The following is a 24,650-nucleotide window of genomic DNA, read 5'->3' on the forward strand; positions in this document are numbered from 1 at the left end:
AGTTTTATCAGCCATGCCAACAAAGCATCTTTGAATTGAACTGAAAGAAACATAGATGAGAGAGAATGGTAATGAAACATGTGGTGTATGACGAGTAGAGCAGGAAAAAAGCAAACAAAAGAGCAGCAAGGAACTGAAGTACCATCGGTGTACGGATGCAGGTAGCCAAAGATCCTCAAGCCGTAGTTAGTCCACTGAGGAGAGACCGCCAACTTCTGCACCGTTGTTCTGGACTGGAGGATGGACAGACAGGAAAAACAGACAACATTTTACCATGAGGTCTGCTCTGAGTGAAAATGTATCTCAAGGGACATCAGGATCTAGCATGTGGGTGCAGAATGCAGGTCTCAGCCAACACAACAGTCTGTTTGTGTGAGCGTGAGCGTGTGTAAGAGGTGGGGCCGGTCAGAGTTCACAGCAAGCTATTTTCCGCAGCAGAAACCAATCGTACTTAGCATTTCCCCCCGACAACTGGTTTTCTTATCTCTGAGCAATATGAGTTGTTCGTGACAGACACAAATGTCAGGCTTTTGACTTCAATAACGTGTTGAAATGTGGAAAAATGTCTATTGTCTTCTAATGCAAACTGTGGTGTGTCTTTGTTTGGTCTGACTCACATGGGGGTACAGTGGGTAGTGTAGGTTGTTGCGAAGCTGAGCCGTAGAGCTGCCACACCAGTCCTCAAACACGTGCAGGTTGGCCTGTCCCTTGAACTGCAGGACAGGAGACGAGAGAATTATATCTATCTATTATTTCCAGGAATTTCTTGACGTCTGTCTATCCTTCTCATGTCTCAAGAACCGTTCGTCCAATCGTCTTCACACTGGGTGGGTGTAATATTGCTGGGGACCCAGGGAAGTCAATGGCACCAAATAGTAAATGATTTCAAAGAGCTTACGAATGTAAGAAATTAGTTGTTTTGTGATATAAAGGGAAATTTAATAATGAAGTGAGGCTCACATCGAACAAAATTCGAAAACTTCAAAATAATAAACAACAAAATAAAAAGGTACTTTGAAGTCGTGAATAAATTGACAGAAACAGAATCTGGAGTGAAACTGGACCCCACTACCCCGTTGCCATCCACACCACTCTCTTAAAAGAAGGCCTCGAGGAAACACTGGACCATGCACACAAACTAAAACAAACAAACACTTGAATTTCAGGAGAAGCCCAGCCCCAGATGTCCTGTAAATCTACACCTCAGTGAATTGACTGTGTGTGTGTACAGTATGTGTGTGTGTGTGTGTGTGTGTGTGTGTGTGTGTGTGTGTGTGTGTGTGTGTGTGCGTGTGCGTGTGCGTGTGCGTGTGCGTGTGCGTGTGCGTGTGCGTGTGCGTGTGCGTGTGCGTGTGCGTGTGCGTGCGACTGCGTGCACACGCATGTGTTGATTGTAGGAGAGACCCAGAGCAGAGTAGGTCAGAGCCAAAGTTTTGGTATAACCAGAGTTGTAGAGTGCCTCCAATTAACTGTTGTCATCACAAGCCAGTTAAGCATTAGGTAAACCATGGCTCCAGTCCAAAACTGGGGGGTGAAGGGAAGGGCTGTAAATGATGACTTAGAAATCTTCACAGGCACTGAGAAGTGCAGCTGTAATTATTTAACAAGCCTTTCGCGTCACTATGCATCCGAAGCTTTCTGAGGGTAGCTCAAAGGGCGCTTGTGTAACAAGATGAGGAGCACCGTTTGGTGCCAGGTCTTGTACTGAGTCCTTAGTATTGAATCTTTTACTATATGCAGTCCAGGGGGACTATAAGCTGGATCTCTGAGCAGAATTGTATCATTCATTTTGTCAACAACACAATTCAAAATAGGGATGTATTTTACTACCCTGGCATCGCCCGCATATAAAATGTGCATCTATCACACATAATGTCTCTCGGTTACATAACAGCAGTAGTTGTATCAAAAGCTCTGACAGTGAAAGAAATAGGCGAGTTTTTATGTGACGTTGCATATCAAGAGCATATAACTTAAATGTATGTTGTTGTTCTTTTTAAGGCTTTGCTCCTTGCGTCACAATCACTCATAATGCTGGGAACAGGATTAGCTAGACTGGCTCTTTGAGGACAGAGACACACTTGTGACAACCACCCTAGACATGAAACGAGAGGAGCTAGCAACTAACATGAGCCCTAAGCAGGCCCTCTTAATATAGTGGAAACATGAGGACTCCAATGCAGAGAAATAAATGCCGCTCCAGGCTCCAGCACATACTAAGGATACACACAGACACAGAAGGGAACTGGGCAAGCCCGAACAGGTTATTTAGAGTTCAGCAGAGGTGAGAAGAGCTCAGCTTTTTATGGCACATTTAATATAGACACAAACACACACACACACACACACACACACACACACACACACACACACACACACACACACACACACACACACACACACACACACACACACACACACACACACACACACACACACACACACACACACACACACACACACACACACACACACACACACACACACACACACACACACACACACACACACACACACACACACACACACACACACACACACACACACACACACCTCTGGTTTCCAAGCTTGTGGAGTATAGCTGGAACGCCAAGAAGCTGAATCCTCCCCTGAATCAGGTTGGTAGTCCCCTCCAGCCTGGAAAACACACAAGCTAAACTCATGCATTTCATTGCATTGGAATGCACTGCTTTTTAATGCATACTGTATGACAATAAACATTAAACTTACAGTTCATACTTGATGTACAGTATGTGTGCTATGTGTGTATGTTGCATGCATCTGCTCTGATACTGATCCATTTACTTAACTTTCTTTTATAAATGAAGTCCAGCATACATAAGAAAAAGGATTCCTGACATATACAGTATGTTCTCCATCTGATCTAATGTGATCTAATTCTTTCTCTGTCTATCCTTACCACTTGTTCTGATGCAGGCCTTCTCCAGATGCTCCCTTCACGTGCAGGATTCACACCTTAGGATGACAGAGAAAACACTCAGAACTGGATCACTGAAATCCCTGAATGCAGTGACAGTGCAGAGATAAAGTCAGTCTTTATTTGTAATGGTTGAGGGGAGTGATAAAATGTGGAAAGTTTGGTAGAATTCCTTATGTGTATGTCTTTGTTGGTGTAACTACTGTATGTTGATTGTTTTGTGTTGTTGGATTGTTTTATTTAGTGTCATTGCTGTTTGTGTGTTGTGCCCGAGGACCCCTTGAAAATGAGATGATGCATCTCAAGGAGTTTATCCTCTAGTTACATTTTGAAATAAATTCACAGCTGAGGAACCAAAACACAGAGCTGAAAATGGTAACCTTCAACAGTTCACAGAATGGCTGTGTACCAACAATGGCAAGGCAAGCCGGCAACACACCTGTGTTCTGAGCCAACTCTCTCCCCACACTGTTGGAGAATCCCGGCGGGACTATACAATTTTGTTCGCTGGGGGTATCTCATTGACAATAATGTTAATCTGTTACCTTAAAATGTTGATCCGATGCTATTTTCTTGTGAATAAATAAGACTATGGATATGTAAGCATTTGTCGTTGCCCTCAAGATCGCGAAAGTAAACGAATGCATGTCTAATAATCTATATTTACATAGACTTTTCCTGCAGTGGGAAGTGAACCACTGTTGTTGTACCTTAGTCCCATGTCTGCCTTTGCATTCTGATTTGTTTCTGATGGCGTAGGTCAACATAGTAAAATAAAGGGTTTAGAAGAAGGGGGAGGCATAGTCCTGCACAAACATAATGACATAGCCTGGCTGGTAATGAGTAATGACAAACTGGAGTCTCAAAATGCTACCACAAAAGAGTTGGCCACCCTTCTGCTACACCTCAAGTAAATAGTAAATACCGTAATGCAGACCTAAAGCCTTCAATGAATGATAATGTTCCTACTGAAATAAATTTCCTTCACATCATGTGTCTATACTGAGACCTCTTTCATTGTCACAGATGCAGTCATCAACTCAACAATGATTGCATGTTCAGCAGTGTCAGGCGTATACTAGCTACAGAAGTAATCAGTGGTCCATACTCCACATGCAATATGTTTTGTTCATCTGCATACCATTCATCCATGTCCCTTTGTGCGACAGAAATGTAATTTTAGAAAATAATATGTCATTTTTATCAAGCGACGTGACACATTTTTGCCAAAGCATACATTTATTGGTAATGTGTATTATTTCCCACAGGAAAATCCATAATTTAGGTGGCCGTCGCGTCGCTATGGGGTGACACATGGATCACTTATCCAATCTGATCCTATCTGATCTTATCCTATCTAAAATGGATAACAAGAAAGGGGGAAAGAAAATGTGTATAATTACGATCCAGTTTTGAACGCTTTGGTTCAAATGAAATTCACAAAGACAATCAAATAATTAACTTTGCAGGAATTTATCAGCCTTGGCATTGGCTATAAAGCGCGACAGGAAACCCTGCACTGTTCTAAGCCTCTGTGCTGCTGTCAGCTAGATGTAACCCAACTCACTCAGTCACGACTAGTCGGCTACCTAGCCTGGGCTTAGTCTGTACGGCTGGAAAGTTTCTGCCCTTCTTGAAATGGTATTGGCAGACATAGCCTGGCAGATCCCAAACCACACACAGACACACGGGCACAGGAGATACAGAAGTTTACTTTTTCGATTCCCTTCTGTCATTTTTTAAATTACACACTGCAATGCATTTTCAAAGCACCTGGCTCTGTGTGTGTGTGTGTGTGTGTGTGTGTGTGTGTGTGTGTGTGTGTGTGTGTGTGTGTGTGTGTGTGTGTGTGTGTGTGTGTGTGTGTGTGTGTGTGTGTGTGTGTGAGTGTGTGTGTGTGTGTGTGTGTGTGTGTGTGTGTGTGTGTGTGTGTGTGTGTGTGTGTGTGTGTGTGTGTGTGTGTGTGTGTAGTGCATATGAGAGTGTGTGTGCTAGGGTTAAAACACCAAAGTACTGGTGGTCTGGAAGTCTGTCATTATCAAAAGGGTGGAGATCCACAAATGTATACTCCCTTGTGACACAGGGCCAATTTTGGAAACACACAGTAATTCTAGAGCTGTGGTTGAGAAAAGGAAAAAGAGAGATATTTTTAACTGAGAGGATTCATCTCCCGCTCACACAGGCTGCCTTCCCTGCCCTGCTTCTTTCCTCTACTTCTTCACCCGCTTCATGCAACACTATGTGGTGCTGACACTGACAGACAGTGCATGCTGCTTGGCTCACACAGCCAAAACCTGGGTGTTTAGTTCAAAATGTGTACCCTGTTAAATCAACAGACAATTTTACGGTGTACTGTAGTTTGTTCTTTTTTTAACCACATGAATGAACGCTAGTGTCCCTATTCTGTGCACAAGAGGCAATAATTCTGCAAAAAATAGGCGAACATTAGACAAAATAGGTGAATTCAAATTGTGCAAAAATAGCCAATATAGTGGTTCTCAACGCGTTGTAATGCACCACGTTGTGAGCTTGTAGATCAGCTTTATTCTCTATTTGACATACCATGAAGTATATAGGGTTCAAGGCTTAAGTGGTTAAATAGCAATTGATAGAATTAATAGAATTGAATAGAAACAGGAAAAGGAAGGCTAGAAAGGCCACCATCTCCTTTTGAGTCAGTCCTGAGTCATTGGCGTACGTCAGTGGTTCTCAACCTTTTCAGACCGTGACCCCTCAAAATAATCATATTTGAACTGGGGACCGCCCACCCTGACAAGCACTTGGAATTGTAGGAGTGGAGGCATTACATCTAGTTTGTTCCACAGATAAACATTGTGAAAATAGCCGATCTACAAGCTCACAACGCCTTAATAATTTTTGCCTCTTTCTTATATTATTTGACAATTTGGCCAATGTTTGACCAGTTTTTATAGTATCGTTTGTTGATTACCTTTGATGAAGTAATGGTCTTTTTTACTATTAATTTATTTATTAAATTTTCTTTCTGCTTTTTTTTTTGGGGGGGGGGGGTATTAAAAAGGTCTTACTGTCATCTGGGGACCCCCCAAAAAACATGTGGGGACCCCCCTGGGGATCCCGACCCACAGGTTGAGAACCACTGGCATACGTAACATGCATTGTCTGTATAACGTTTTATCAGTGTCATCAAAGTAGAACCACTGGCAGTGGAAGAACCGGTTTAGTTGCCATCCATATAAGATAAACTTCCAATGAAACATTTTCTCATTAGAGTCATTACAAAACCCAAGTTGATATTAAAGATGAAGAGAAAAATGCTGATATTCAGACTACCATTATTACAATTATTATTATTATCATCATCATTATAATTAGTATGTAATTTGTATTCTATTTTTTTTAAATAACAATTCTGGTGGCATTCCTGGAAACTATAGACCAGTACTTCTTTTACAAACTCTTATACCTGCACGCGCTTACACACACACACACACACACACACACACACACACACACACACACACTCACACCTCTCCTCTTTCCTTTTCTGGGGGTATGTAGAGTCTTGAGAAAAGCCTCATTGTGATGAGGGGGCTATAGGCCAGGAATGTGTGTGTATGTGTGTGTGTGTGTGTGTGTGTGTGTGTGTGTGTGTGTGTGTGTGTGTGTGTGTGTGTGTGTGTGTGTGTGTGTGTGTGTGTGTGTGTGGATTGTGTGTAAATAGGCTAGACCTGTAATGTAGGCCCTTAACAAACCATGGCATGTGTTTACACGTCAGGCTTTGTTCTCAATGTAATACAATGTGTGTGTGTGTGTGTGTGTGTGTGTGTGTGTGTGTGTGTGTGTGTGTGTGTGTGTGTGTGTGTGTGTGTGTGTGTGTGTACTCACACATAATGTTTTTGTTGTTTACACTCAATCGCACACTCAATCACACACACAGACACAGGCACAGACACACACACACACACACACACACACACACACACACACACACACACACACTCCTGAGTCCTGACAATTTGTTGTCCCTTTGTTTAATGGCAGTGTGGTGTCATTTTGCTGTTCTCAAATCTCCTGGGGTGTGAGGGGAATGGTAGGAGGTGTAGATGTGGCAGTCAGTCCTGGCAGAGAGATTGGTGAGGACAGGAAGTTTGGAGAGCCAGTGTGAATCTACACATCCTGTAAAAACGTGTGATCTGACCCCATGGCCCCCTTCCCCCTTCAAAGTAACTGTAACTCTCTCTCTCTCTCTCTCTCTCTCTCTCTCTCTCTCTCTCTCTCTCTCTCTCACACACACAGTCACACACACACACACACACACGTATCCCCAAGGCTTCCGGATAAGCAACCAACCTGTTGCTTCACCTGTTAAGAGGCTATCATGTTTTCCACTGCGACTGCCTGCGCTGCATCCACTTTGATATCATGTAACAGCACGGTTATTCACATCAAACATTCTTAACATCGTGATGATAAAGCAATGCATGGTGTGTGTCTATTGAATAAAGCATAATATAAGCTGTTGCTTGCTGCTCGGTCAGCGGCTGGCCGTGGCCACCCCACAACTTACGGGTGTGTGTAGTAGTGCTCCGTGCAAACTCCTGGTACACGGCGAAAGCCCCGAACACCAGAATCGCCACAAAGACGAGCCATTTGCCATTGCGTCGTAGTTTCTTCAGGGGGAAAAACGAGGAGATCATTTTGGTTCTGCAGCAGCGAGAGATCTCCGGGCGCGTTCATTGATCGGGTGGCCGCTTTGTGTCAGGACGGACCGACGAGTCGCCACCAGACAGGAGCCCGTATCCCGCTACTCTGTGGGCGCAAAACCTGTAGCTCGCAGCGCAAGTAATCCCTCCATCATGAACAAAAAGTGGTAATCCAAACGAAACACCCTCCTCCGATCATCTATTCTAAAACTTTGAACAGGGTTCCGCCTGTTTGCCAGAAGGAGCCTTCTTGTCCTGCCACCGCGCTGACCCATGCACTCGTCTCGCCTCAGCACACAGGCGGCACAAACAAGTGAATGAGCCGCAGTGCCCAGAGGAATCACTCACCCTTCTCTCCGGTGTTGCCAGGTTAGGGAGAGAAACAAGCAACCAGGTCAATGAAAACAAGCCTGAAAGAAGCCATTGATTGGTTGATTGAATACTTTATTAACAGTTTGCAAAAAAAAAGCACATAGAGTACAGTTTAATACAAATACAATGATAAAAGGATTGAACCCAAAGAAAGTGCTATGGCCATTGGGGTCCTGTGTATTCAATTCATTGAAACATTTAGTGACAGACAAATACTATGTAAAAACATCATATAAACGAGTAGTAATCAAAAAGAAAAATGTGTACAGTAAATGGTTCAGGGGGGCACATGAGCACCTGTAGCGGTCCTGCATCTAAAGTTGGGGCCGCTAGGCGGCCCTCACACCTATGTGGCAAACGATCTGACTGATATGCCCATATATGGAGATCTCTGTGTCTGTCAGTCCTTGTCCCTTTTTATGCCCATATATGGAGATCTCTGTATTTGTCTGTCTTTGTCCCTTTTATTCCCATATTTGGAGATCCCTGATGTCATCTATATATGCCCATTGCCCAATTGCCCATATATGGGCATGCTGATAAAACTATTCATAGGGGTGGGAAATATGGAAAAAATATCATATCACGATTTTTTTTCAGGCATAATCACAATCCACGATCTTATCACAATTTATTTTTGAGCGGTGTAGCCGCTCCTATAAGTGGGGTTGGGAATTGGTCTTTCCCTGTACTGTGATTGGCTGACTCTATTCACACCCTTTTCGCCGTACCGTGATTGGCTGACTCTATTCAGACCCTTTGCTTTGATTGGCTAGCGAGACGCATGATGAAATAATAACCTATAAATAGCACCACGCACTTCAAAAAAACATTTTTTTTTTAAGTGAGCTTCCATCACTGTGATGACCACTGTTGTTTCTAAATAACACCGCTCACTTCACACTGGGTGTGATTTTTCATGTTGGTTTTTAGGATTATTATTATTTTATTGTGATTACTAATAAAATATATGATGATTCATTATATGTATATGATTATCAATATTATTATTATAATAATTGATAGAATTGAATAGAAAAAGGAAGGCTAGAAACTGTCTCCTTTTGAGTCAATCCTGAGTCATTGGCATAAGTCAGTGGTTCTCAACCTTTGGTTCTCAAGGCCGTGACCCTTCAAAATAATCATATTTGAACTGGGGACCCCCCCCCACCCTGACAAGCACTTGGAATGTAGGAGTTGAGGCATTACATCTAGTTTGACTCTGTTCCACAGATAAACATTGTGAAAATAGCCAAACTACAAGCTCACAGCGCCTTAATATTTTTTAACCATTCTAAACAACACAAATCTGGTAGGGGCGCTCTGGCACAAAACATTTTCAGATGGGGGTTAGGGACAAAATTAATTTGGGGGTCCATGACACCCAAATTAACACCCAAAAAATCGGAAGCAAGACCAAATAAGCAATTACACTTTGGAAACAAGCCTAAAAAAACCGCAACCCTACCAATATTTTAGAAGCAACTTTACAGAAAAAGAAGCCCAAAGTCGCTTAATACAGTAAGCGGACATGGCAACACTGTCACTTACCCTTCTCTCTCCCTGTGTCGAGGGACTGAGCAGCTTTAGACTAGAGGAGGCGTTAGACATGGCCGCACCCATTACCAGCCATTACAACGGATTTACCTTGTAACAGGTACAAGAGAGCTTGGTCTTTCCGAGCCATCTGGCTCATTGTTGTCGTTATTCAATATCACAATAGCAGCCGCAGCCCCACTTCACCCTATTTGGCAGTCACTTGATAGCCTACAGCTGGTTTATTTTCACATTTGTCATATACTGTATGACAGTATGGAAATCAATGACTCATACACAAGAGAGAGAGAGAGCCATGAAGAATGATGGTGGTGGTGGTGGTGGTGGTGGTGGTGGTGGTGATGTGGGAACTTGTAGGTTGGAGGAAGTCTGACACGAATCTAGCCTTTTAACCTACAACTGACTGTAAGCAATGCTTACAGTAAAGGGCTAGATTCATTTCAGTCATGAATCTCATGATGCTTGCAAAGCATCAACTTGTGAGTCATATAGGCTAGCCTACTACTATGACTCAGTACAAATTATGATAACTACGTTGTCATAAACAGATTTGTATATTTTTTATTATGGTCTGTTGGATAATCTTCATTATTGATAGGCAAGCTGTCTTGATTTTCCCAAAACCTTTCGTGTATTTTTTGATCCTTTGGATTAAATGAAAATAGCCTAAACCTGTTAATGCCACTTGTTATGACATAGACTATAGGCTATGAGTCATCTCAGATTGAACTCAGATTGAACTATATAGGCCTATCTCATTGTTTAGATACCCATGTGCATTTTGCAATATAAGCAGCAGCTCCACACAGCATAATGACACCATTGTCGACTATCAATTGTACAATCCAGGCCTGGAATTTCATCTTTTTAGGGGCAAGGCCACTTGGCCTTTGGCCTTGTAAATGTTTTGAGGGCACAAATGCCAAATGCAAGGACAGTAAGGCCATCAATCAATTGAATTTAGTCTGGAAGCAGACAATTTTGATGTTTTGATGTTCCCAACTCAAAATATTGTCCAATGAAAACTGAAAATTAGCTTTTGAACTAGACATCATGCAGAGACAAATGACCCCATTTCTATGAGTAACTTTGGCATGAGGAATTGATTGAGAGGGTTATTGTCACGATTTTAACGTCTTTGGTATATTAAAATTTGAAAACTATGTTTAAAAAGTATGTATAATTACACTTGCAAAATATCTGTCTACAAACTACTATGATCCATACATTCTCTAGAATCAACTAAAATAGCAGTGATTAGGGAAAATTAACTCATTATGAGTTAAAGGGATACTTCACTCTCGGGCCGGGGACACATTTAAAAAAAATATTAAAAATAAATGAAAAAAGTTATGGAAAATTCATGGCCCCCTCACACATTAGTAGGACACTCTAATGCGTGAGGGGGCCATGAATTTTCCATAACTTTTTTCATTTATTTTTAATATTTTTTTTAAATGTGTCCCCGGCCCTAAAGTGAAGTATCCCTTTAAGTCAAAATAACAAGGAAAGGAAAGTTCTACTATATTTATCTAGCAGGAACACGCTACATAAGTAAGCAATGTTATTTTTTCATAATGATACTGTATATTTAGTCATCATCATTAAGAATCTCTCCATAACTAGAACCCCTTGAGATATGGGAATGTCTTTTCGCCAGTGCCTTAGCCATTATCCCTAAAGTTCTTCTGCCATTTTTTTTTACTGTTTTTCAAATAGTTCAAATAGCCAATCTACAAGCTCACAATGTGTCGATGTAGATCGGCTAGTTGAACTATTTGTTTTAAAAATAGTAAAAAATGGCAAAGAAGTTTAGAGATAGTGGGTAAGGCACTGCCGAAAATAGGGCCCCCTATGTACTATTACCTTATAGTTTCATGGTCATTGTAGTGTGCTGCTTGACCTTCCTTCTTTATGTTATTGTTTTGTTGTTATTTTTTGTTTTCTTTGTATTGTATGCCTTTCATTCCAGTTTGTCCAACTTTATTTTAATACATTTATGTCATACCTTTCTGTGAAAAATGAAAAATTCAATACATTTAATAACAAAAAGAAAGAAAATCTCCATAATCAACCTGGGCAGCGGTGGCTCAGGAGGTAGAACGGCTGTCTTTGAATCATAGGTTTCCGGTTCCTATCCCTAGCTACTCCTGGCTGCGTGTCGAAGTGTCCTCAAGCAACACACTATTCAATTCCATTCAATGGACCTTGCAGGAGAAAACATATGTTTCCATTGTCAAAGCAAGTGTCAAAATAAAAACAATTAAAAACGAAGAAATGTATGCACAATTACAGCAATGTGTAAACAGAGCTATGTCACATTGAAACTTGGAAAAAAAGAGCTTACAAAACCACATGATGTTCACAATGCTTTCCAGTCCCGATATTGAGGTAGATGGTAAGTGAAATGGTGCAGGAGCATGGTGCAGGAGCATAAAGAAAATGCCTGTGCAAGCGACCTCACCACAGCTGAAGTGTACCTCAGCTTGGCAGTATAGAACAGTAGAGGTAGGTAGAGAACAACCCAGTAACTGTCTCCTCCTGGTTTGACAGCAGCTCATGGATCTCACATGTGGTCACCTGTGTCAGTTGTAATATGGTGCACAATTTTTATTGTCAGTTTCTCATGTCTGACCAACCTCAGACAAACATTGTTCCCCTACCCTAAAAATTGTTACATTAAAAAAGCACATGGTGAGAGAGGCTCACAGGTGCATCATTTACATTTCAATATACACACAAATGCCATCAGATGAGTCCAACTACAGATACGCTTTGCCCTCCACCATCGTTCCACATTTCTCCAGCTGAGATGCCTAATGGCTTGCTCCCCCACACCTCACCTGTAATGGTAGTTGACAGTTTTGTCTTATTCTCCTTATTTGCCAGGAATAGTTTGAAGTCACTCAGCTTCCATGTTGCAGATATACTAGTGCTGGGAGAAGCCACAGCACAATAAATAAATCAATAAGGGAATGGAAGAGGATAGGGCAGCATGGTACAGCATGGTACAAATCAGTTAAGAACAAATTCTTCTTTGCCTCCATCAGATCTAGTACCTGGAGGAAAGTTCTCTCAAATGTTGGGGGCGATTCATCAAGGTGTGGACATGTGCATTGCCATCCTGGATGTAGATAGCTTCCTTTGGATGAGCCACATCTTGAACACTGCTCCGTCAGGAAATGTGGGCAGACTCAACTATAAAGTTTCTAACCAGGTGTACAAGAAGTACAGGAAGTTCCTGTACTTCCTTACATCCTTGCCATCCTGTTTCTGTCCATCAAGAGAAGGGAAGTCACACATTAGCAGTTGACACCTTGCAGTTCCTTTTCTCTGGACAACATGTAGACCTGTACTTCCTGTACTTCAGGTTAGACATTGAATTATTTTCCAAACTTTATCAGCCCGTGATATGGAAATAAAACTGGGAACGAGGTTAGTTGATTCCAGAGTTTGTGTGGATCGTATATAGTTTGGTATATACAGTATGAAGACAGATATTTGTGCAAGATTTTGCATGTACATTATACATACCTTTTTCTACCACAAGCTGGTTACCACAAGCTTGCTGCATTTTTCAGTCTCAGTTAGACCAAGACAAGGCAGTCGGCACAATCAAGCTTCATGCCTCAGCCACCACTAGTCTTCTAGTTTCTGAAGTGAGCACTCCCTTTGTTCCCAGGCCACACCTTGTAGGCACCAAGGAGGGACAGATGCTAGATGGCACAGGGATATCTCCATTCCTACCCAAAATGCTCAATCCTCAGGTAGTCAACCAGATACTGCTGGAGGTGGAATAGTTTCGTCCGCTTTCCCCCTCACAGACTTGAGGCTGAGCTGGAGGTGCTGCGTATCAGTCTGGGTAAACAGACCCTGTCGCACAGGCTGATTGATAACATCTCCCAAGTGTATGTGGAACAGGCCTTTCTAACCCCTGGGCGTGGCATGGACAGATTGGACACAATCAACCAGGGGCATGGTTAGATCATGCACTCCCACCTTGTGGGAGATTTGTGTGAGCAAATCTCCCAACCTCCCACGTCTTCCTGAGGGACCTACCTGTACAAATGAGCTATACCATGACCATCCTGATGTCTGCTGCCTAGCGAGGTTCTGATATGTTTTTCTGTGTCCAGTTGAGGGTCAAGGGGTCATTTGTTAAAAGGCTGGGCTTGTAAAAGGCAAATAAACTAATTTGGTTTGGGATTGTACTGTGTATCATATAAATTACTACATTGAATAAGTTGGAATTTATATGTTTTGAATAGCCAAACAATAAGACGACAATAGCTCAATTACCCTCCCTAGGTAAGGACTGGATGGTGGCTTGGAAAGCATCTGCAACACTCAGAACAGGCACTTATTTATTTTTTATTAAAATACTTTGTGTATTTCTCTGTAGAAGTAATAAGATATAAGAGATAAGACGCCAGTAGAAATGTATATTCAAGGACTAGATTCCTAATTAAATTTTTTTTTTGTTCTGTGCAATCTTTAAACTTTATTCATATACTAAAACACTTTTAAGGAATTTGGGAGACAGATATTTAAAAACAAAATAGCATTCCTAAACTGTGAGTGTGAATGATAAGTTTTTTGTACAAGTTTTACCACACTCATTAGAGTTAAACAGTGCAGCATGACACCCTAATTAAAGTGAAGAGCTCTCATCCGTAAACTGACACCGATGGCCCTGGGATAGAACACAATGACTAGATCACATATCCAGGAGGGACAGTACCGGCACAATAGACTAGTTTCTTGACAGGCAACCAGAGAGGTTATGAAAAAGCCCAGTCTAACGGGGGTCACGTCTCTTTTTGGGCAAACCCCTGTTACCTCCGCCATGGGTCCAACTTTCCAATTTAATCTTTGCATTGGCACGTTTTGTTCAACAAGTAAGACAAATCAATACACTTCAGATGTATGAACCAGGCCTGGGCCACAGCGTGGCGGTCCAGGCACCCTAGGCGGCAATGCTGCGTGTCGCGGGTTCGAGTCCCGATCCCGACGACCTTTGCTGCGTGTCACTCCCCTTCTCTCACCCCGTTTCCTGTCAGTCTACTGTCCTATCAATAAAGGCATACAAGCCTGCCCACCCCCCCAAAAAAAGAAGACGACCACAAAGGCAACTACTCATCTAAAAAAAGAGGCAGGGTAAATTTTTCAGTGAACTATGAGTGCTATCTGTTGACAAAAATGGCTGTTACGGTTTGTGAATTACAGAGCCACAGAAGAATGACAGCCAGAAACTAAGGAACACAACTGACTGATGTCAAGAAAAGGCCAAACAAACAAATTAAGTCAACTTGATGCAGTTTATTAGTTATATTTTGGATCCTTCAGTCAGGGCAGGACAAGGAGTGACCATTCCAACAAAGAACTAGTACACACTACAAATCCACCCCACTGCCTGGCCCGTTCCAAATTATAGTCCCCTAACACACTTCCTCTAAGCTGCTAAAGCCAACATGATCAAATCTTAAGTTTAACTATAACTACAAATTCACTAGCAAGGACCACACCGTCAATCAGAATGTGGTCAACAGATTTATTGAAATAAAAACAAAATTAATGAATGTGAGACCGAAGAGGGTTAGGTGAGCATTTATAGGTGAATGGAAGTGACTTGATTGGAGGTGTGGTCCTGCTCCTGACCTCTGCTAAAAAGCTCCAATAATGCTCACCAATTATGTGAAGTGTAATTAATGTTGTAGTTAACACAGGTGAACCAGCCCTCCAGTTGTCTTGGTGACAAAAAAAAATTGGCTCTTATTTCCTTCTAGTTTAAAGCTTAGCATGTGGGTCCGATAATCTTTATGTGCACATTATTATAATATATTCTTTACAGTAAAGTAAGACTAAAACTGAGCCTTACTTTTTGAGTATGCCCAGGAGAAGCTACTATCTGACAACTAGCTGCTTTCACGCACATTTTCCAGTTAAGTAATTCATTGTTGTATTCATAACATTAACAATTAATACAGAAATTACAAGCACAAAAAAAAATATGAAAAAACAAAAAAACAAGGTAATTATAAAAGTGAAGAACAGTCTTGTTATCCTGGCTGCTATAGTGGAGTTGCAACTTTAGGTCGAAGAAAGAAGCTTGAACTCCGAGGGTTTTACCAGGCCAACATCTCATTATGCCTTTTTCTGTCTGCAGTGCTGCTACTTACATACTTTTAAGACACAGGCACCCTAGCATTCAAAACTCAACACATAACACACGTAAAGCCATCTGAATTGGTGCTCAATAGGTTTATCAGCTTGTCCACAAAACGGTGACTGTGGAGGGGGAGAGAGAACACAGACAGGGGGACGGGGGGCAGAGGGGAGTGCAAGGTGAATGGTCTAGCCCTTGACGGGTGAGGGTTGACAAATTTTATACACATCTTCTAACAGACAAGCAGTGAAAACACATGCACAGCTCCAAGCTGTGGATTGGATGGATACAGGGTTGGCGAGCACACTGTACCATGACCACCCCCCTTAGGGTAGCCACCAGTTAGAGAAGTCCCGCCCAGCCAGCCAGCTGCTATGGCGAAAGCAGAGAGACATAGAAAGCCAGCGAACACACGAACATAGTCAGTGCTCTCATTGGTACACTCATTCTCACACAGACAATCAAACCTTAAAAACACAAATGGCCGAAGTTATAAAGTCTGACGTAAATACGGACTGTAACACAGTCAGAACAGCATCTGAAACATCTACTCCTGTGCTCCGCCGTTCTCAAACTCCATGGCGCCGCTGTTTTCTTTCACCTCATCCTTGCCATCCTGTTTCTGTCCATCAAGAGAAGGGAAGTCACACATTAGCAGTTGACACCTTGCAGTTCCTTTTCTCTGCCTTGCCAATACTGATGGTTATCCTGCCCCCTTATGGTTGCTGTAGAGAACTAAAAGGACAGTCAAGTCTCACCTTGGCATCTGCATCAGCAAACTTCTGGAACATGTTGGCGTAGAGGCGCTTATCCTTCTCGTGCTGCTCCTTGATTTGTTTCTGACAAAGAGCAACCTGGCGGGATATATGACATCATGTCATGAGTTTTGCTGCTCGTCTACAGCTACACGTTATGACATTCTTCAGAAAATTCAGTTCTCACTCTACATTCCCAGATGATCGTATTTAAAGGCTCATAGTGTTTCACCTGACTCTTGGCTGCCTTGTTGGCCGGATACAGCTGAATGACTCGCTGGAAGTCACCTCTTGCTTTTTCAAACTCTTTCATGGCAAACCGCGCCTCTCCCCTTCGGAATAGAGCCTTCTCGTTGGCGTCTTCCAACTCCAGAGCCTACAGTTGGTACAAAGTGTGATAATCTCCTTTTAATTTTGTTTCCTTCTTTTAAATTTTTTTTTGTGGCTTTTCTGCCTTTATTTAGAGTACACAATAGAGAGAGACAGGAAACTAGGACAGAGAGACGGGGAGTGACACGCAGCAAAGGTCGTCGGGCTCGGGAACAGAACCCGCAACGCACTGTCAAGCTGAATTAGAGATGTGGAATGCGCCTTAGCCACTAGGCCAGCGGCGCCCCTAATCTCTGTATTTCTTACGCTGTAATATTCACACAAGCTAGCAGTCCTATTAACATGTATGAGCACATTGGTGAACCATCTGTGCATAGCTTATCAAGGCTGAAACATAAGCCTTAATTGTCTCCCTCCCTCGACAGCACAATTGCAACAATGTCTGAAATACAATAGCTTCAAATAAATGTACTGACATTGTCAACCAATAAGGTGTCCTACCTGACACCAGGACCAGGGTCTACATTTCTGAATGGAAGAGTAGGGGGGGGGGGGGGGATCACCTCCAACCACTGAAAATATGCTAGTTATATTGTATTAGCATACTCCGCCTTACAGATTGGTTAAAATACCATTTAAAAAAGTAAATACGTTCTGAATTGTATCTGTTTAAGAGGGTGGAATGATGGAAGTCTAGGTTTTGTAGGCCAACATAAATTCTAAATGCATTTTCTAATATCCTCAAACGTGTGTGATGTTTTACAATATTTCCTCAAATTTAGCTTTCAGGTGATACCTTGTCGCAGTTCTCCAGAGCATGACTTGGCTCCAGCATTTTGAGGTAGCACATGGCCAGGTTCAGATGCGCGGCCAGTCGCAGCGATTTGGCTTTCGGCTCATCCTCTGGCAACAAACCAGACTCGTGTTCCAGCCATGACACAATCCTCTTGTACGCCACTGATGCCTGCTTGTACTTCCCATCCTAAACACACATAAAACCACGTGGTCTTGAAATTGCTCAGTATTTATTACAGTCTGCATCTTTTAAACACACAACCACATACCTTAAAGTATTGAGTTCCCTTCTCTTTGACAATGGCACTCTGTTCTAGCTTCTCTAGCGTGTTCATCTCCCATGATTCCTTGGCCTAAAGGACAGAAAATAATTTAGTTTGTGTTCATCAGTTGACTGAAGCTGAGATGAGTTTGCCTCTGTAATTGCAACGCACCTTCTCAAAGGCAGTCAGCAGGATCTTGTACTGCAACATAGCGTCACCAGGAATCTTGTACTTCGCATGTCCTGCTTTTCCATAGCCGTACCTGTGAAGCACAAAATAGAAAATAAAATAAGTGACGGTATCTGCGGACAGTAAGAGAATCCTGGAATTTGATAATACTGTCTGTTATTAAGTACAATAATGTTAATTATAATCAGTGTTGCATTGGTCATTGCACGCTGTAACACGCCGTCCCACCAGTCTTTTGAGCAGGAGCACACACATGCATCGATTAAAAACAACCCTTAAGATCACACCTCAAAGTTTACAAAGCGACTGCCGGGTGTCACACCAGGTGAATTAACAAAGGAATGAGCTTAGATGCATATCAATTGTCCATTGCGTGAGCTGTAGTGTAGGTGTTAAGCGACGTGTGCGTGATGTCTTTAAAATAGCGTCCCACCAGAGATAGATTCACCAATGCAACACTGATTATAATTACATATTTATTAAGAAAAGCAATTCACTTAAAACCTAAATTAAATTCCCATAAAATAATGATAACATGTTACAGCATAGTTCTACAACTACAAAATGTTTACAGGATTTTGTGAAAATGCATATATCTTGGGGCCATGAGACACTCCCAAAGTTAGGAGAAAATGGTATTTCTAGTAATTAGCATACTTGGGCTTAATACTGAATAGGGACTCCTCTTCCTGTTCCATGGCCATGATAGCTTTCTCAACTCCGGTTGGCAAACCCAGGCCCTCTCCGTCTCCAATCTCAAACTTCATCTCTCTCTCGTCAAACACCCGGCCCTCGTAAGACCCCTGAATAGTCACTATAAAAAAAGGAAAAATAGAAAAGCAATAGACGTTAGGCACTGAAACAGAACAAATTCTGAGCCCAACAAACGAATACAAGCAAGCTCGCCCCAAAACTTGCTCGCCCCGGGTCAAATGCAGCGACGTCGGAACGGTCACCACCAGGTATTTCTAAACGTAACCTCAGTAAAACTATGCTTAACCCTAAACTTATTCCCAACCTTACCCTCAGTAAAACAAATAAAAGAATAAAAGAATGGCTAGGGGCGAGCGGTCCGCAAATAAAATGGGGGCAAGCATGTTTTGGGGCGAGCGTTCCGGTTACCCAACAAACGTGTGTGGGTGAAAAGACTGACATGTTTCTGAACCAAAATCCTGTAAGGGTTTGTCTGTGCATCTCTGTCTGGCAGTGTGACCAAAGGACAAGAGAGCCCATATCAGAATGACTTTATTGTCCGGACAGATATGACAAACAACTTACTGAATTTAACAGTATAATTTTTTGAATAAATGATTTGCACATTTGATTAAAAAAAAGCCGATCGTTCACAGCGTCGTGTGGCAGTGTGTTGTGGGCTTGTAGATCTGCTATTTCTTATGAATTTTATAAGTCTTTGAAAATACTCGCCTATAATAACATGCCCAAAATAGGAGGCCAGCTTGAAAGTGGTTAAGTCTGTCAGTGGATTTTATTATTATTTAACCAAAGAAAACTATTAACAAGAGCTTGTGACTAAATAACAGAATACAAGGTTTCCGACCGACAGTGACGATATACAATGTAGCTGCTGGAAAAGCAATATGGGTATAGATAAATATTAGTAGTATTACACAAACATTGCACTTGCTGAAAATGTACAGAGTGTAGTAGCATAAACATCTGCACTGCACTTGTATAAATACATTACTGTTATTATTGTTTCGATTACATATCAAGTGGACTCACATTGAGGGTAACCACAAATGCATTCACTTGTGTATGTATTTTGTACTGTCCTGGAGGCCAGTGAGGGGTGCTGGCTTGACTTTGCATGCCACGTTTTGTCAAAAGAAATCTTTAAATAGTGTCAGTGTGACAGTGGGAACCTGTACTGGATTCCCTTCACATGAGTCATGACCTCACTTTTGGCCTCCACCTTAAGCCCACCTGTGTTGGGCCACGCATCAGTCGCCTGTATTTTTGTAACATTGTTTGTAGCTAGGGTTGTGCCGACTGGCGATGGGATAGCGCATTGGCGTTTAGCATGACCGCAATAGCGCATTGGCGTTTGCATGACCATGTTTTTTCCCCCAGGCGCTGTTATCGCAATGTCCCCCACTAGGTTCAGCTTGGGTTTGGTGTATACTCCGTTGTATGGCGGTGTCGTGCATTGAAAATAGCGGATCTACAAACTCAGACCGCAGCGTGATGCAACATGTTATGAGCGTGCACATCGGTTATTTTCAGCATGCGACAACGTCATACGTTTAAGTATAAATGGGCTTTACATTTTTCAGTTTAGTTCACAATGTCCAGTCAGCTCATAGACACTGGATTCTATTAGCAATACCCAGTGGAGAAGGGCACAAGCTGGTGATGTATTAAGAGGGGACAGTTGTTATGCTCTGTGTGAAACAGAATAAACAGAGATGTTATTCTGGCGCTCAAGTATTAAGTTATTGTTTATAAATAATAAAGAGGATACTTGAAACCCCTAAACCTTGGACACTATTAGTTTGTAGATCTGTTCTTTTTATGTACTACAGATGATAAATTAGGAATCCGAAGCTTTATACTCGCATGCTTTCTCTTTCTCTCTCTATGATGATCATGATTTATGTGGATAGCAGGCTTTGTATTCAAAAAGGCATTTTTTTTTATAGGTCTGGTCAAGATACATACTACTGCTGTAAGCAGGTGATATGTCTCCTAGTGCTGGGAGATACAGTGAGTACATTGAATTATCCAATAAGATTTTAATGGGGATGCCTGGTGACACAGTTAGTGCACCGACTATAAGCTCCTTGTGAGTCACGAGGACCTGATTTCAAATATGATTCTAGTCATGTCTCCATGTCTGAAAATAAGTAAAGCTGCTTTACATTTATGTCTGGTCTTACATTATAAAATCGGTTCCAATGTCAACTATGCCAGGGGTTCCCTAACCTTCCATGCCAACAAGGACCCCTAAATAGCCAGAGGCTGCAGCCTACTATTGCGAAATGGCTTAAAAAAAGAAACAGCCATACGTGTCTGTCATCACGTGTCACGCGTCATCACGTGTCTCCTCACCAACACATGACGAGCTTGTGTATATGTGCCATTTTCTTTTAGCACAACACCGTTGTAAAATGACACTTAATCGATTTGTTGATATGTAAAATAAAAAATATTAGATTGTTCAATAAATTAAATAGCAACAGAATAATGGTAAAGAATATAATGGATAGTTGCAGCCCAAGTTGTGTGGATAGCTACCGTCAACAGAAGCTCCTTCATTAGGCTTGGTGTAGCCCTGGCCTTTGGTGATGATACGACGAATGATTCCACCATCCTCTTCCTCAGTAATATCTTCCCCATGGAAGTCAAAGAGCTCTACCTGTCATACGCATGGGCATGAGGGGGAAAACATGAATCAACCATTAACCACTTACGCCTGACACGGTCGTACAATGAAAATAGCACATCTACAAGCTCATAACGTGTTGTGATGCGACACGTTGTGAGCTTGTACGTCTGCTATTTTTCCATCTATAGTGACAAGGCCAAAATAGATATGCCAGGGTTCGTGTGGTTAAGCACAACTTATGCAAACGAGAAGCTGTAGGCAACATATAGTAAACCAATCGGTTTTACCTGGAACACGAGTGTGGCGTTGGGAGGTATCTTGGGAGGACTGCCCGCAGATCCATAAGCATACTCTGGCTTACAGATAAGTTGACTTAGCTCTCCCACTTTCATCGTGGCTACACCAATATCCCATGCTTTTATTACTTGGCCTGCAGTGCAAACACAAAGAAGAATATAGGCGTGAACACACATTGCATACAATTAGGTGGTTTTCCATGTTTGTGTCAACAGTATGAACTAACCTTTGCCCAACTCAAAAGAGAACTTCTCCCCCCTGTCCCTGCTCGAGTCGAAGGGAGTTCCGTCGAGAAGCGTGCCCACATAGTGCACAAACACTTTGTCACCCGTCATAGGCAGCTCTGTGCCTGTGCCTTCCCTTTTCACCAGCTGGAGAAAGACAGAAAAGAGGAAGGAAGCAAACAAACAATGATGATGACTTTAATTCACTTATTAACAACTAGCATAATATCCATTCTCCAGATTTATGTTAGGGTTATTGTTTTTTGTTCAACTCCATGGTGTGTTCAAGGGAGATCAAGACGGGGGTGAGGCAGTCGCAAGCAACTCTAAAGCCCACTCCACACCAATGTTTCGCCATGCAATTCCTTGCAACATGCAACTCCTTGCAACCATTATCCCCAATGGCAGTTGCAAGGAGTTGCATTGGTGCGGTTGACCTTGCAAGGAGTTGCGACTAGTTGCATTAGTGCGGTTTGGCCTTTAGATCCTATTTTTAATATCTAGAATCTAGAGTTGCAATACCAACCCTTGACAGGCCATACATCCAAACAGCAGCTGTACGCAAAGAAATTATCCTCTATCTGCAAAGTTTTTGTTTCATAAAAATCCACCTTAGACATGTTATGAGCTACTTTCTGTCAATACATTCTGTGCAGGTGATTATGTGCAAGTGTTGGGAGTTTGGAAGCGCTCGTTTTCCATAACCCACCGTCCTGCCTCCTCCTGCATTATGTGCAATTTCGAAACAGGTGGTACGCAGGACCATTGAGTGATTTCCAACGAGCGCTTCCAAACTCCAACACTTGCACATTATCACCTGCACGGAATTTATTGACATAAAGTAGCTCATAATAACATGTCTACAGTGGATTTTTATTAAACAAAAACTTTGCAGGTGGAAAGAAGATAATTCAAGCTTTCCGTACAGCTGCAATGTTGGCGAGTTTGTAGTTCAATACAATCAGATAGGACTTATAATGTTTGGATGTATGGGCTGTTAAGGGTTGGTATTGCAACTCTAGATTCCACATATGAAAAATAAGATCTAAGAGTTGCTTTTGGCTAGGGGTGAGGAGCACTATAGTGATCTTGGTACATAGAAATTGATCTATTGAAGATTCTGACTTTCAAATGTACATATTCTTTTTTGTATTGCTGTATTGTTGTATTGTGCTTTCTGCTTTGGCAATGTAAACGTATGTTTTCTCATGCCAATAAAGCCCTTTGAATTGAAAATTGAATTGAAATTGAGGAGTAGTGTGTGTGTGTGTGTGTGCGCGCGCTGCACGGTTCATTCCTCAGCCTTCTACAATTATGAGGAAGATGGGTAACTGATAGTGATCACATAGGCGTTGGATAGTGTCCTGGGCAGATATATCGAATGTCAAATTGCAAACTGGACACGTATGACTTGCACTGAGACATTTTGCTAAGGAAATAAGGTAGCGAAACTGTGAATGAACCACGTGTGTTCATGATTGAAGTGTGCTAGCGATCGTGCTAATCTGGTAGCTGCCGTGCAATGCATGCATAGCTTTGGGAGCTTTAGCCATATATCTATGGCTTTAGCCAGCAGGCGGTGCTAGCGTTAGCTTAGCCAAAATAGGCCAGTGATTGAGTGAGTGAGTGACAAACAGCCATGCTAACATGAAAGCACTCAGCTAGGTGGCGATTAATTATAGAGCAATTGGCTGAGTGAATGATGAGGTTAATTTACCTTCAAAACACCCCCATCCTTCTTCGGCGTTATATCCTCTCCCTCCATAGGGATGCTGTGTTGTCCTTCACTTGTCTGTTCCTCTGCAGTCATTGTGGTGGATCGAACCCCCTCGATCCTCTCTCTGGTTCTGATCTGTGAGATCTAAGTGAAACTAAAACGCTTGTTAACGTTACTGATCGGCAACCTACTTCTGCACTGATCAGTACGCCTATAAGTGTAAAGCAGCCCTCAGATATATATGGTGGCTAACTGGTTAGCTTGCCAATCAACAGTTAGTTACTCCACTGTTACTAGTGAATGAATGCACACACACGCTTCAATCAGCACATGCTCCAGTCAGTCACAGCCTTCTAGTGTCTTCTAGCAGTATGAGGCTGACAGACAGAGATCGGATCCACGTTGCTCTGCTTGCTGATTAAGGGACTTCTAAATCCATCCGCCTGCTGCTGCTGCTTGAAGGAAGGGCACAGAACTTTCCAGACATGGGGGGGAGGATCCACAGGGATGAGCTGAACGTGGGTGCGTTACCTATGCCGTCTCACGTGCACCCCGGGCGGGCGGGCGGCGCTCAAGCGACGCGACCACCTCCAATGTGATGTGGTGGTGTGAAACCATTATTAAACCACCCCACTTTATTTTTTGATTAATTACTACGCGAGGTTGAATTTAGCGTGGACAGACGGATATTTAAACGACAGGATGAGGAGAAGAGGTCAAAATGGCAACAAATGTAATAAAAAATGTCAACCAAAGAACAGATTTTTTTTTGTACAGGATCTCCTCACTGGTCAGTAAGAATACACTGACAGGAGCACTCATCCAAAGTCACTTCGACTATGCATGCACCTCATGATACCATAGCACCACAAAGGCTTTAAAAACAAGGCCATCCCAAAATAAACTGGTCAGGCTACTGCTTGGCCTTACATACATATTCAACTCATTTAACCCCTGCTCACTTTGAAGTTTGCTAGGGTGGGATGGCTCAGGGTAGAGGACAGTACAGTACAGCA

The 24,650-nt window shown here is 42.3% G+C and overlaps 2 protein-coding genes across 2 annotated transcripts in view; both read right to left on the reverse strand.

The window, feature by feature from the left end:
* The window catches only part of b4galnt3b (beta-1,4-N-acetyl-galactosaminyl transferase 3b), a 24,948-nt gene extending 17,026 nt beyond the window's left edge, over nucleotides 1-7,922 (reverse strand). The window contains exons 1-5 of the mRNA XM_080438705.1: nucleotides 7,488-7,922; nucleotides 2,921-2,976; nucleotides 2,554-2,637; nucleotides 618-713; nucleotides 143-233 (exon numbers count right to left, since the gene is read on the reverse strand). Of these exons, the coding sequence (XP_080294831.1) occupies nucleotides 143-233; nucleotides 618-713; nucleotides 2,554-2,637; nucleotides 2,921-2,976; nucleotides 7,488-7,617 (457 nt within the window). The 5' untranslated portion in view covers nucleotides 7,618-7,922. The remainder of the gene's footprint in view (nucleotides 1-142; nucleotides 234-617; nucleotides 714-2,553; nucleotides 2,638-2,920; nucleotides 2,977-7,487) is intronic.
* Nucleotides 7,923-14,856: 6,934 nt separating this feature from the next.
* Nucleotides 14,857-24,099, reverse strand: fkbp4 (FKBP prolyl isomerase 4). Its single transcript, XM_080437571.1, has 11 exons — nucleotides 23,635-24,099; nucleotides 21,920-22,064; nucleotides 21,684-21,826; nucleotides 21,306-21,426; nucleotides 18,708-18,864; nucleotides 18,033-18,123; nucleotides 17,868-17,951; nucleotides 17,600-17,785; nucleotides 16,706-16,849; nucleotides 16,477-16,572; nucleotides 14,857-16,340 (listed from the first exon to the last, which is right to left on the reverse strand). The coding sequence occupies exons 1-11, from the start codon at nucleotides 23,725-23,727 to the stop codon at nucleotides 16,266-16,268; spliced, it is 1,335 nt and encodes a 444-aa protein (XP_080293697.1). The 5' UTR covers nucleotides 23,728-24,099; the 3' UTR covers nucleotides 14,857-16,265.
* Between the last annotated feature and the right edge of the window lie 551 nt (nucleotides 24,100-24,650).

The sequence above is a fragment of the Gymnoscopelus braueri genome (genome assembly GCF_963280865.1).
Source record: "Gymnoscopelus braueri genome assembly, chromosome: 9".
Lineage (NCBI taxonomy): Eukaryota > Metazoa > Chordata > Actinopteri > Myctophiformes > Myctophidae > Gymnoscopelus > Gymnoscopelus braueri.

Excerpts from the sequence above, each read along its gene's own strand:
- fkbp4 (XM_080437571.1), bottom strand. The coding sequence starts at position 23,727 with ATGACTGCAGAGGAACAGACAAGTGAAGGACAACACAGCATCCCTATG. Across the intron at positions 22,065-23,634 it reads AGGATGGGGGTGTTTTGAAG|CTGGTGAAAAGGGAAGGCAC; the intron begins GTAAATTAACCT and ends GTCTTTCTCCAG. Across the intron at positions 16,341-16,476 it reads TTGCTGATGCAGATGCCAAG|AAACAGGATGGCAAGGATGA; the intron begins GTGAGACTTGAC and ends CTTGATGGACAG.